General features: G+C 38.9%; 1 protein-coding gene across 2 annotated transcripts in view; it reads left to right on the top strand.

The window, feature by feature from the left end:
• The window catches only part of Rprd1b (regulation of nuclear pre-mRNA domain containing 1B), a 51,221-nt gene that overhangs the window by 11,081 nt on the left and 28,535 nt on the right, over positions 1-11,605 (top strand). For both annotated transcript variants that reach the window (XM_013010915.1, XM_013010916.1), the window contains exon 3: positions 5,360-5,493. In XM_013010915.1, the coding sequence (XP_012866369.1) occupies positions 5,360-5,493 (134 nt within the window). The remainder of the gene's footprint in view (positions 1-5,359; positions 5,494-11,605) is intronic.

The raw sequence follows: 11,605 nt of genomic DNA on the forward strand, positions 1-11,605 counted from the left end.
AAAGCCGGAGGTGGCGCTGTGGCTCAAGTGGTAGAGCGCTAGCCTTGAGCTGAAGAGCTGAGGGACAGCGCCCAGGCCCAGAGTTCAGGCCCCACTACCGGACCCCCCCCCCAAAAAAAGAAATGTACTCATTATCTTGCCCATGTAATTGTAACCCCTCTGTACAATATGTTCACAAAAAATTAAAATTAAAAAAAAAGGTTGTAAAGACATGAGTTTGGAGAGCATTGCCATAGAGAAGGCTAAAGTAGCATTAGCTAGGCCTCAGAAGCAGTGAGAAGACAGTTCCAATAATTGTAGATGGAAGTAGGAGGTAATGGGGTAGAGGAGGGAAGTTAAAGAAGTTTACTCTATGGGTACCTGATGATGCTCTTCACTTTGCGGTTGAGGAAAGATTTGATGGAGAAAATGAGTTTGAGATGACTAGTAGATATTTTAAGAGTTGCTGCTGGGTAGTCTGATAAGTAAAATATTCTAAAGCTCAGTAGAGACTTAATTTCTGGTGGCGTTAATTGGAAATTAAGAGTGGTACACATGATATTTATGCATTGAAGTATATGAGTCTTCAAGACCACTTTTAGATTTGACTGTTCAGGAAAACCCAACAGCTTTACTGTCAACATTTAAAGCAAAGACAGCAAAGGGGAAGGTGCATGTAGTAGTAAAGATGAGAGGATTCTGGCTATAAGCTTTCAAGGGTCCTCACCCAGCAGTCACACAGATATAATTATTCCAGCATGTGGAAAGTGCTGACTAACAGGCTCATTAGAAACCCAGCACATGGAGTTCTCATTAGGATCAGTCTTATAGGACACCCTCTGCTGTAAGTCTAGGTTCCTGAAGATGTTCATTTGGAGCACACCTTTGCACAAGTTAGACTCAAGCTACCCTGCTCATTAGGAAATGACCCAAGCTTTTAGATACTGCGCTGTTAATTTTTCATTGCCATGACAAAGCATCTGTGAACCACTTAAAGGAAGAACAATTGATTTGATTTATTTGACTCATGATTTCCTTTACACTATTTCCATCCATGGTTGGCTGGCTACATTGTTTTAGAGTATTATGAGGTGGAACCTAACTGTGTATGTGGTAGAACAAAGCTGTCAATGGTGGCTGAGAAGCAGAAGAGAGAAGAAGGGTCCAGAAACATGATATATACCCTTCAAAGCCATGTCTTCAGTGATCCATTTCTCCAAGAAGCCCATTCAGCTATAAGCTGATTTATAAAGTAATTGATGAAATTAGCCCCTTTACGATCCAATTGACTTTCAATAGTGCCACTAGTAGTGCCACTTGGGTATCAAGTCTTCTAAGAGTCTTTGGGGAGTACTTCAGACCCAAAGCATGACAGCCACCAAGGGCAGGTAGTAGGCTCCAGCATTCTTTCTTCACTTTTTCTGAAGAGTTATAAAGGAGCATTTTTACTCTGGCTTTACATGAGGTACTTTTAGAAGTGGACCTACTTGTGAGCCCTGCTCATAGTGAGCCAACCCTGCTGTGTATGGCATAAGATAGATACACAGATTACAATGGTATCAAGAAAGTGACAAAGAACTTTGGAAAGGAAAGCCTGAAATCTTACTTGGTAAGCCCATTGTTGTCCAGCTAACACTTCAGGCAGCAAATATATGAATGTGTGTATATGTGTATGTGTGTTTGTTCACTTTTATAATCAGTTATGTCATCTGTAATAGAAAATTAAACAGTGATGAGATTTGTAATTTAACAAGAATTACAATACATATAAAATATTCAGCATAGTGGTCATGTAGGTAATTCTTCGACTTCTTCATAGATCAATAATGAAGGCTTTTTCTTCTTTTTTCACTAAAAGATTTCTCAGTTTGGAGTGGTTAGTGAAAAGATAATGTTCCTTCTTTTAGTGTTTTAGTTGTTTCTGATTCCAGTTGTTAAAGTGACTTCCAGTTCACATTGGAACCACTTATTTTAAACTTCATCAATAAAAATTTGTTTTGAATATTATACCTGTAACTTTGAAACTTCGAAACCTTGATTTATTACAGTGCTCAGGAAATAACGTGTCATGGTTAGTGTGTTCAGTTTAAGTCCTCTTTTTGGCTTTAGCCTTTGAAAATGTCTTATGGTTATAACAAGAGTGAATATTGGTTTCCACTGTCTAATAGTGTGGCTGAAACCATTCCAAACCAGTCCTGGTCTTTTTTGTGTGTCATTGCTGGTACTGGGACTAGAACTCCGAACCTGGATGCTGTCTCTCAGCTTTTTTGCTCAAGACTGGTGCTGTGTCATTTAAGCCACAGTTTCACTTCCAGCTTTTTTGGTGGTTATTTGGATCTAAAGAATCTCATGGACTTTCTTGTCCTGGCTGGCTTTGAACTGTGGTCCTCAGATCTTAGCCTCCTGAGTAGAGAGGATTAACAGGTGCGAGCCACCAACATCCAGCAGTCCTCGTCTTAGTTGAGTCCCATATACCCTAGGAATGGTAAGTGGGAGGTGGTTGACATTATTGTCACTTCTAAATCCTTCATAAAAATTTGTTTTCATGACTACCTTTTCTTTTAAGTGAATGGAAAATCTTCAGAAAACATACTTGCATTAAAAGTACCAGTCAGCTAATTAAGCTCTGATCAGTTGTGATTTGGTTATTGTAACTATTACTGAAATCATACATTTTATCACATTGTCTGCAGGCCACATGCTTTATATGGCATTCAAGGCCCTGCATAGTCTAGTTCCATTCTGTATACTTTATATTTTAGCTATCTGAATTATACTTTCTTGCTCTGACTTGTTCCATTTTGGGTGTTCCATTCAAAGGAAAAGCGTTAGGATGAACAAAGATTGTGCACATAAGAAGAAACGAATTCCAAATAGAAAATGTTATGGTTGAGTGTTGCTAGAATGTGGAGACCCAGATAGGGAACAAGAGGAGATGAAACCTAAGAAATCAGAAGGGCTGCTGAGTCAGGCCCTAAGGCCAGGCTTGAAGGCTTTATTCTTTGTATTCTAAGCTTAGAGTTCTAGAGACATTCACTGATTGAGGTGGTAAATGCTAAGTTGATTTGACATAAATGATCCTAACGCAGGAAGGGGGTTGTTAAAAGTTGGCTATATTTTTTTTTCAAAAAAGATTACTATTCAAATAATTATTGTGCTTATTTTAGGGTGCCTATGGGGGGCATGAATATCTTTCAAACAGAACGTAAATCATAGTATATGAAAAACTAGCTTATATGAAGGAAAATTAAGAAATTGGGGCAGGATTGCTGAAAAGGTAGATAAGGACTAAACTACCTGAAGGCCGAGTGGGAAAGAGCCACTCCTGTTGTTTGGAAAAAAGCTGACTTAAGTGCCAAGGCAAGAAAGAAAACATAGGACTGAAATCAGAATCAAAGGGCCAAGTAGAAACTGCCTTCAAAGTTTTCTATGGACTTTGACTTTTATTCTGAGAGAGAAAGGGAAGAAATCTGATCCCACTTAGCATATCATCTAGAATTACCGTGTTAAAACTTGAGAGGGTCTGGGTGCCAGTGGCTCACGCCTGTAATCCTAGCTACTCAGGAGGCTGAGATCTGAGGATCATGGTTCAAAGCCAGCCCCAGCAGGAAAGTCCATGCGACTCTTATCTTCAATTAACCACCAGAAAACTGGAAGTGGTGCTGTGGCTCAAGTGGTAGAGCGCTTGCCTTGAGCTGAAGAGCTCAGAGACAGTGCCTAGGCCCAGAGTTCAAGCCTCATAATTGACAAAAAATAATAATAATGTCTTGAATGGGGCTGGCTGAACACTGGTGGCTCACTGAGGAGGCTGAGATGGGATCATGGTTGGAAGCAGGAAAGTCCATGAGACTCTTTATCTTCAATAAACTACTCAGAAAGAGCCAGAAGTGGTGCTGTGGCTCAAGTGGTAGAGTGCAAGCCTTGAGAAAAAGAATGTCAGGGACAGTGCTCAGGCCAAGTTCAAGCCCCGGGACCAACACCCCCCAAAACCAAACCAAAACAAAACTTGAGAGAAGGTTGTAGGAGGAGCAAGATAGAAACAGGAAGAGCAGTTAGAGGTGTTGCCCTAACTCATTTGGTTGATGGCAATGGCTTTTCCAGGTTGACAGCAGAGGAAGGAAGGGATGAGAGGGACTCACTGCTGGGTATATTTTAAAGGTGATATAATCTGTGAGTATCTTTGAGCTCTATCAAAAGCAGAAGTGTTTCTCCTTATTTTCCCTGTAACCATCACCTCTGACTGCAGTATAAAACATTTGATTCAAAGAATTAAATTGTACAATTTGTAATTTCGTCTTTTGGTTCCAGTTCAGTGAATTTTGCCACTAACAATTCATAAGTAATGTAGTCTAACCAGGCCAGGCTAAAACCACATTCATATGAATATTAACATAAGGTTTACAAGAGTGTAGTTAGGTTCATATGAATGTTAGCATAAGGTTTACAAGAGTGCAGTTAGGTTAGGGGTTTATTATTCTGCATTTGGTATGGTTTCTTCTTGAGAGTTCTTATAAAGATATTTAATTAAAAACCTAAGATGTAGAGGTATTTCTCCTTAAGTTAGTCAGCATAAGATCATTGACTTCCACTCACTCATGATAAAACAGAATCCTCACAGGAGCACAGTGGGTAGCCAAGGACATTTGATTTCTGTGCAGAAGTCCCTCCCACTTGTCTGTTTGTTGTCTTGCATTTTATGGTAGCAGGAGGTTCCTGTGAGAGTGAACTACATCCCAGATTCTCTATCAAGAGTGTAACATGACAGGAAAAAAATTAACCTCACTTCTTTTTTCAGAATATGAATTAAAGGACCACATAATTTTTGGTGTGTTCTGAGTGTATCACTTAGACACCTTTATGAACAGGAAAATAGTGTTAAAATAATTGTGAAGAGTTAACAAGTGGAGATCAGTCTTGGCTTATATATGTGTAACAATTGTATTTGTGCATATGTGTTAGTGTAGTAAATTTCTTTCCCATTTCAAACATTTGTGGTTTTTAAAGATATTTTGAAATTCTTAAAAATTTGGACCATTTTTATTTCCAGCAGAATGTTTGGCACTACATTTTAATTAATGTCTTAAAGCAAGCAATTATTCTCTGTAAAACTCAGCAATTAACTTTCCCCCCTATCTTCCCCATTTTTTAAAAAGGGGAAATGGATAACTTGTATGAAATGATGCTCTCTTTTTCACTTACCACAAGAAAAATGTAGTTTCTGATCAAACTTTGGTTATAGAAGTAATATAAGTTGTGCTTTACTCTTCTGTTTTTAAATATGTATATTATTTAGTTAGATGTTGACTTAAAAATAGGTCTGTCCTAATTAAAAACAAAAATATCGTAAGCTTATACATATCTTTTCATCTTTTCTGGGCAGAGAGGCAGATGAAGGCTGTAAAAAACCTTTAGAAAGATTGCTGAACATCTGGCAAGAAAGAAGTGTATATGGCGGCGAGTTCATACAGCAGCTGAAGCTGTCTATGGAGGACTCCAAGAGCCCTCCCCCCAAAGGTAGAAACATCACCACATGTTTACAGCTCTTGGTCTTTGCCTACTTTCGAATCAGATATGAAAAGCTGCATTGGGGGTTGCTGTGAGCCATCAGCGACTTTATGATTCTTCAGAGACGATCATGAATGATGGTGAGAGTTTCTGTAGTATGCGCAGCATGAGACTGGTTCTAGTGCTCATGCTGTCATCCCTTGTCCCTCACTTGCTGTGTGTCTCCTTGCCTCTCCTTCCCAAGGAAGAGGAGCAGCAAAGTTCTCTAGCATTATGGGTAACTGGGATGGAAGTACCTTGCAGTAAGAGCTGGTCAAGACCCTGCCACTAACTACTGCAGGATCTTGATAAGTCCTGGAGCTCTTTGGAAACCCACTTTTATTAATCATAGGTGTGGTTTTGGAATATAGTCTTAGGATAGTCAATTTACTGGCTAGAATTGATTGTGGTCTTTACTCAATCCAAGGTATCTGAGGAAATATATATGTGAATTTTATAAATTCTAAGAGATTGTTTTTTTCCTCCATATAAATAAAGATTAAAAGCCAGGCTCCTGCCTGTAATCCTAGCTAGTTAGGAAACTGAGATATAAGAATCACTGAAGCCATCTGGGACAGGTCCATGAGATTTAATCTCTAAATAACCAGTAAAAGCCAGACATGGATCTGGAGTGGTAGAGTCCTAGCCTAGGACTGGAGCCCTTGCCTGTGCCAGACAAGTTCAGGGACCGTGCCCAGGCTCTTAGTTCAAGCCTTAGGACCAACACACATACACACGCATGCACACACACACACAGAGTTCAAATGTTACTTGATTAATGTTTTAACTTCTCCTTAGATGTGGTTTAATTCTAATTGTCATGACATACTTCTAAGCTTCAGATCTGATCTTGATTTATACATGTTCATTGCCTGGAAGATCAAGTCCTCTTACTTAAGATTGAGGACCCTTTCTAATCTTAACTAGCTTGCTCACCTTTTCTAGATTCTCTTTTGGCTAATTTCTCACACATACCTTGTTGTATGGCCACACTGACTTGTCAGTTTTTCCCTCTGGATCCTCTGCTGGCAAAGAATCACTCCTCTGTCCTTTCTGTCACTGTGCCTGAGATGTCCTTCTGCCCCTTTGACTCTCACTCTGATATCCTCTTTGCTTGTGTGGGCATATGTAGTTATTCTCCCCTTTGCTCTCTGGTACTCTGTACTTGCCTCTGCTATAGAATCTACTGGGATTAGCCTAGGTGACAATATTGTTCCTTTAGAAACTGTTTATTATATACCCTTCATGGATCTCCATATCTAAAACTACATACATTTCACAGTAACGTGTCTGCAAAACTAGGTTAAAGGCCTTCTAAGAATGATATAAGTGCTTTCAGACTGCCAGTTACTTAGCATGGTTAGGATTTCTAGGGTCATTCTGAAGAGTGAGCTATTTTCTGCTTTGAATTCTGGTAGTGCTGGTCTCGTATCTTTTGGAGGCATTCTGTACAGCATTGGGGAATTACACAGCATTCTTTCCTGTACCCTGCCTTTTAGTTCATTTGGTAAACAGTGCTGATATTTTAAAGCACCTTTTGTCAAACTGGAAAGCTTTAAAAAGGAATGTTTATTAAAGCCAATGTTAGAATTTCTAGTCAAGCATTTGCTGGACATTCTCTTTGTGCAAACACCTATGCTGGCTGCTACAAAGAGCAAGAGAGAAGTGAGAAATAGTTCTGTACTTAGGGAATGGTTAGACAAATAGGATTCTGGCAGAGATAGTGAAAATAGCTTATTGGGTTTATGTGAAAAACTTGTCTTTTCTCTCAGAGTGGATTGCTTAAAAAGGTTCCTGCTTTGGCCTGGTGGCTTGGCTCTTGGTTATTCTGCTAAGACAATATCAGCAAGTACAGGTGGGGAAAAGAGGAATTACTTTTCAAAGTCTTAACAGTCACCTTATGTTAATACATCTCCTATTCCAACTAGTCAATTTTGAGTACGTTGTAAACCTGAGCTCAACCAATCTGAGCAGAGGGCAAGGCCTGTGGCATTACAGATAAATAGAAGAGCAGCCTGCCTGCTTTGTTTACTTGCCTGCCAGATTTCTGGTTGATGGCATACCCTTCTGCAGAAGTAAATTTTGCCTTGGTGAGACAAGTTTTTATTTTCATGTCTATTGTTGTGACTCCAGTGGTTCTTGGAGAGCATATTTATAACAGGTTTTTAAATTTTTTTAAGGTCTAGATAGACATTTACAATAACATTGGCAATATCTATGTGGAGGATAATGTTAATCTAAAGATAATTTCTTTCCTTATTCTTTAAAAATGAAATACACATCACAAGCTCTAGCATGTGAATTGGTCTCAGCTAACTCACTCTATCTTCTCACTGTTTTCTTTGTACTTGGGCTGTCAGAATAGATTGTCATAATTCTTTCAAATACTGATGATTTTTTTAGATGCTCATTTCCAAATTTGAATAGTTTTATAGTATATTTGTGATTTGTGGATAATTATTTGTTTTCAGGCAACCTTATAGAGTTTACCTTGGCAAGAAAACATTTTCTGTAAACTTTGACAGTTCTTAAAACATTGTAACTTACATGAGCTGAAAAATCCTGTTTAGAATTTTAAATTTCTTGAGTTCTTGTACCTGTATCGTTCACGCACGCGCGTGTGCGTGTGCGTGTGCGTGTGCGTGTGCGTGTGTGTGTGTGTGTGTGTGTGTGTGTGTGTTAGGTCCCTGGACTTGCTAAGCAAATTTTTTTACAACTTGAGCCATGCTCACAGCCCTGGCTGCTAGCTTTTTGATTGAAATGAGATCTTGCCTAGGCTGACCATGAACTTCAGTCCTTCTGATCTAAGCATGAGGTGTGTGTATACCTAAGTTGTTCTTACAAATACTCAAACCAAAATACTTTTGATTGGCTGAATAGAATGTTGCTATTTTTCAGAATCATTTATGAATCAAATAGTATCCTGAAGTAATGAAAGAATTTAGAAAGGAAAGGTAGATAGATACAAAGGAGCCAGCAACTATTTCCCTACTAGTTTCTTTGCTGCCTGCTTTTCATGTGTGCTTTATTTTATTTTACATCTTTACAATCATTCTGTGAGCTTGGCATTTTCCTATTTCAAGTGATGATGCGAAAGCCTAAAAAGGTACAGTAATTTTATTCAAGAAGAGGTAATTGATAAGTGGAGAAATTCAAGCCCGGTCTCTATGACTTCAAGACTGATATTCTTCTTACCATACTTTATTTCCTGAAAGCACATAGACTCATTAGACTTGAATTATTTAGGAATTTATGAACAGATTATCAATTTTCATGGTCCTTAATATACTTTAGGAATTGATACTTCCAGAGAATCAGTCCTTTCCCTGCTATTTCTGAAGCTGTGTGACCTTGAGCCCAACATTTGACCTCCTTGAGCCTCAGTTCCTCACTGTCCAATATGGCTGTTAATAGTAACACCTCCTAAGGTTTTGGTGATAATTGATTGAATTAATACAGAATGGGATGATGATAGGATTTTTTTGGGGGGGTCCGGTCATGGTCCTGAACTCTGGGCCTGGGCTCTGTCCCTCAGCTCTTCAGCTCAAGGCAAGCACTCCCCAACTTGAGCCATAGCACCACTTCCGTTTTTTTTTTACTGGTTATGTGGTGCTGAGGAATTGAACCTAGGGCTTCATGCATGCAAGGCAAGCGCTCTACCACTGAGCCACCTTCCCAGCCCCTGATGATAGGATTTTTATTTGCTCCTCTCAGTTCTAATATTGAATATTCCAGAGTTTCTGCTATATGAGCCAGTGGCAAAACTAGGGGAAAATTTAAAATATTTTCATTTCCCTGGATTTTGTACAAGACTGAAGAGTGTGGTTGTTAAGAGCATGAGCTCTGGGCCTACTCCAAGTTGTAGTTGGATTGGCTGCTCAGATCAGTGAGATGATAAGGGTAGTAGACTGTGCCTTAAGGAATAGTTCTTTATTTGTTGCAGGTTCTTTTAAAGACTTCCCACAACCAGGATGATCTTGAGTTTAAAGGTAACCTGGATTAGGTAGCAAAACCTTGCTTCAAGAAAACAAATATTTTATTTAGCAGCAAGGTAACAAGGAATAAGGAGGCTGTTTCCAACAGTATTTACTCATTCTTTTTTGTTTCTAAGAGTTGTATAAAATCTGAAGTTTCTTATTTATTTCAGATATGCCTTTTTTTCTTTTGATAAAGTCTTGCTCTGTAGCCCCGACTGTTTTTGAACTTTTGCTCCCCCTGCCTCAGCCAACTGAGTAGCAGAATTACAGGTATGCATCATCATACTCAACTGAGGGGTACCCTTTAGAAGATCCTCCACATTTGCAGTTAGATTGCTGTGTTTCTGATGTGATTTGGAAACTTTCAGGACAGCTTTAGTCTTCATGTTAGTTTCAGTCTGCCTTGGTATTTGAAATTCTATCATACTCAGGTCTGTGGAAGGTGTACTTAAGCTTAGTAACTAGGATCGCTTGTCCCCAGGACAAGTTGCCACGATGAAGGAGAAGGCGTATAATACAAAGACAGGACACTGACCCCTGCAGTGTTAGACCTGCCTGAAAACAGGCAGGGTAGATGAATGTGAAAGGGAGTGTAAATACAATTCATGACCAGGAACTGGTCATGTAGTGAAACATATTTACTTTCTGACGTAAGAATGAGACCAGTGGATTGGCTAGGTTTTTTTAATTTTTTAAAACTTTTTGGTGATACTGGGACTGAGCTCAAGGCCTTATTGCCCTTCAACTTACACTTCTGGTCTCTTTGTATGATTATTTTCAGAGTCTCAAATTTTTTTTTTATTCCCAGGCTCACTTGGCCTGTGATCCATCCTCCCACTGTGTTTTCCCCATGTTGCTGGGGATGACAGATGTGTACCATTGAATCCAACTGTTGGTCAAGATGGACTCTCATTAACTTCTTTTTGCCTGGGCTGACCTTAAATTGTGACCCATCCTTTATGTTCACCTCCCAAATATTAAATTATTTTGAATGGCTGTCTGAATTGATTGAAAGTTCAGAGCATTGTAACTATAGCAATGATTGCCACCATGGAGTTATTTAATATCCCTGGGCCTTTTTTCCTCACTTGTAAATACTAAACCTCAGAATTGTTGAAAAGATTAAAGGTAAAGAAGCCATTATAATGCCTGTGTTTACTGTGCCTAATACTTTTATTTTCTAAGCCAGAATTTATCATTTAGATTTATCTCCCACAGTTGTTTGTCATTTATTCATTTATTTTGTTGTCCAATTTGATGCAGTAGAAAATATTTTAGAACTAACACATCTATCATAACAATGCATTTGGTACAGATAAGAAAAAATGTAACCTGTCAGCTTTAAACATGGTTAATTTTTAACTGGTAACTTAGGTAGTTTCTCCAAGTAGTATATCAATTACATTTCTCCAAAGGAAAGTAGTTAAGGTAAGATTAGGTTTATATATATATATATATATATATATATATATATATATATATATATATATATATATATATATTTGCCAATCCTGGGGCTTGAACACGGGGCCTGAGCATCATCCCTAAGCTTATTTTGCTCAAGGCTAGCACTCTGCCACTAGAGCCACAGCACCACTTCCAGCTTTTTCTGTATATGTAGTGCTGAGGAATCGAAACCAGGGTTTTGTGCATGTTAGGCAAGCACTCTGCCACTAAGCCACATCCCCAGTCCTGGTTTGTTTTTTTGTTTTTGTTTTTGTTTTTGGTCAGTTATGGGGCTTGAACTCGGCCTGGGCGCTGTCCCTGAGCTCTTCAGCTCAAGGCTAGTGCTCTACCACTTGAGCCACAGCGCCACTCCTGTGGTTTGGGTTTTTAAGAATAGTTTAAAGGATGTTTGTATTTAGACTCTGAATGGATCATTAGATGTCCCATAAAGTATCTCTGTTTTTGTTTAGCAGTATATTTTTCTAAACCCTTGTATGAATTGTCTACTTAATTATATTGCCTGATAGGTTTTATAACTCTCCTTTAAAAACTATGAGGATTTTGGGGGCTGGAAAGGTGGCTCAGTGGTAGAGCGCTTGCCTTGCATGCACGAGGCCCTGGGTTCGATTCCTCAGCACCACATAAGCAAAAAAAAAAAA

This window comes from Dipodomys ordii, unplaced genomic scaffold (genome assembly GCF_000151885.1).
Source record: "Dipodomys ordii isolate 6190 unplaced genomic scaffold, Dord_2.0 Scaffold13, whole genome shotgun sequence".
In the NCBI taxonomy this organism is placed as follows: Eukaryota; Metazoa; Chordata; class Mammalia; order Rodentia; family Heteromyidae; genus Dipodomys; species Dipodomys ordii.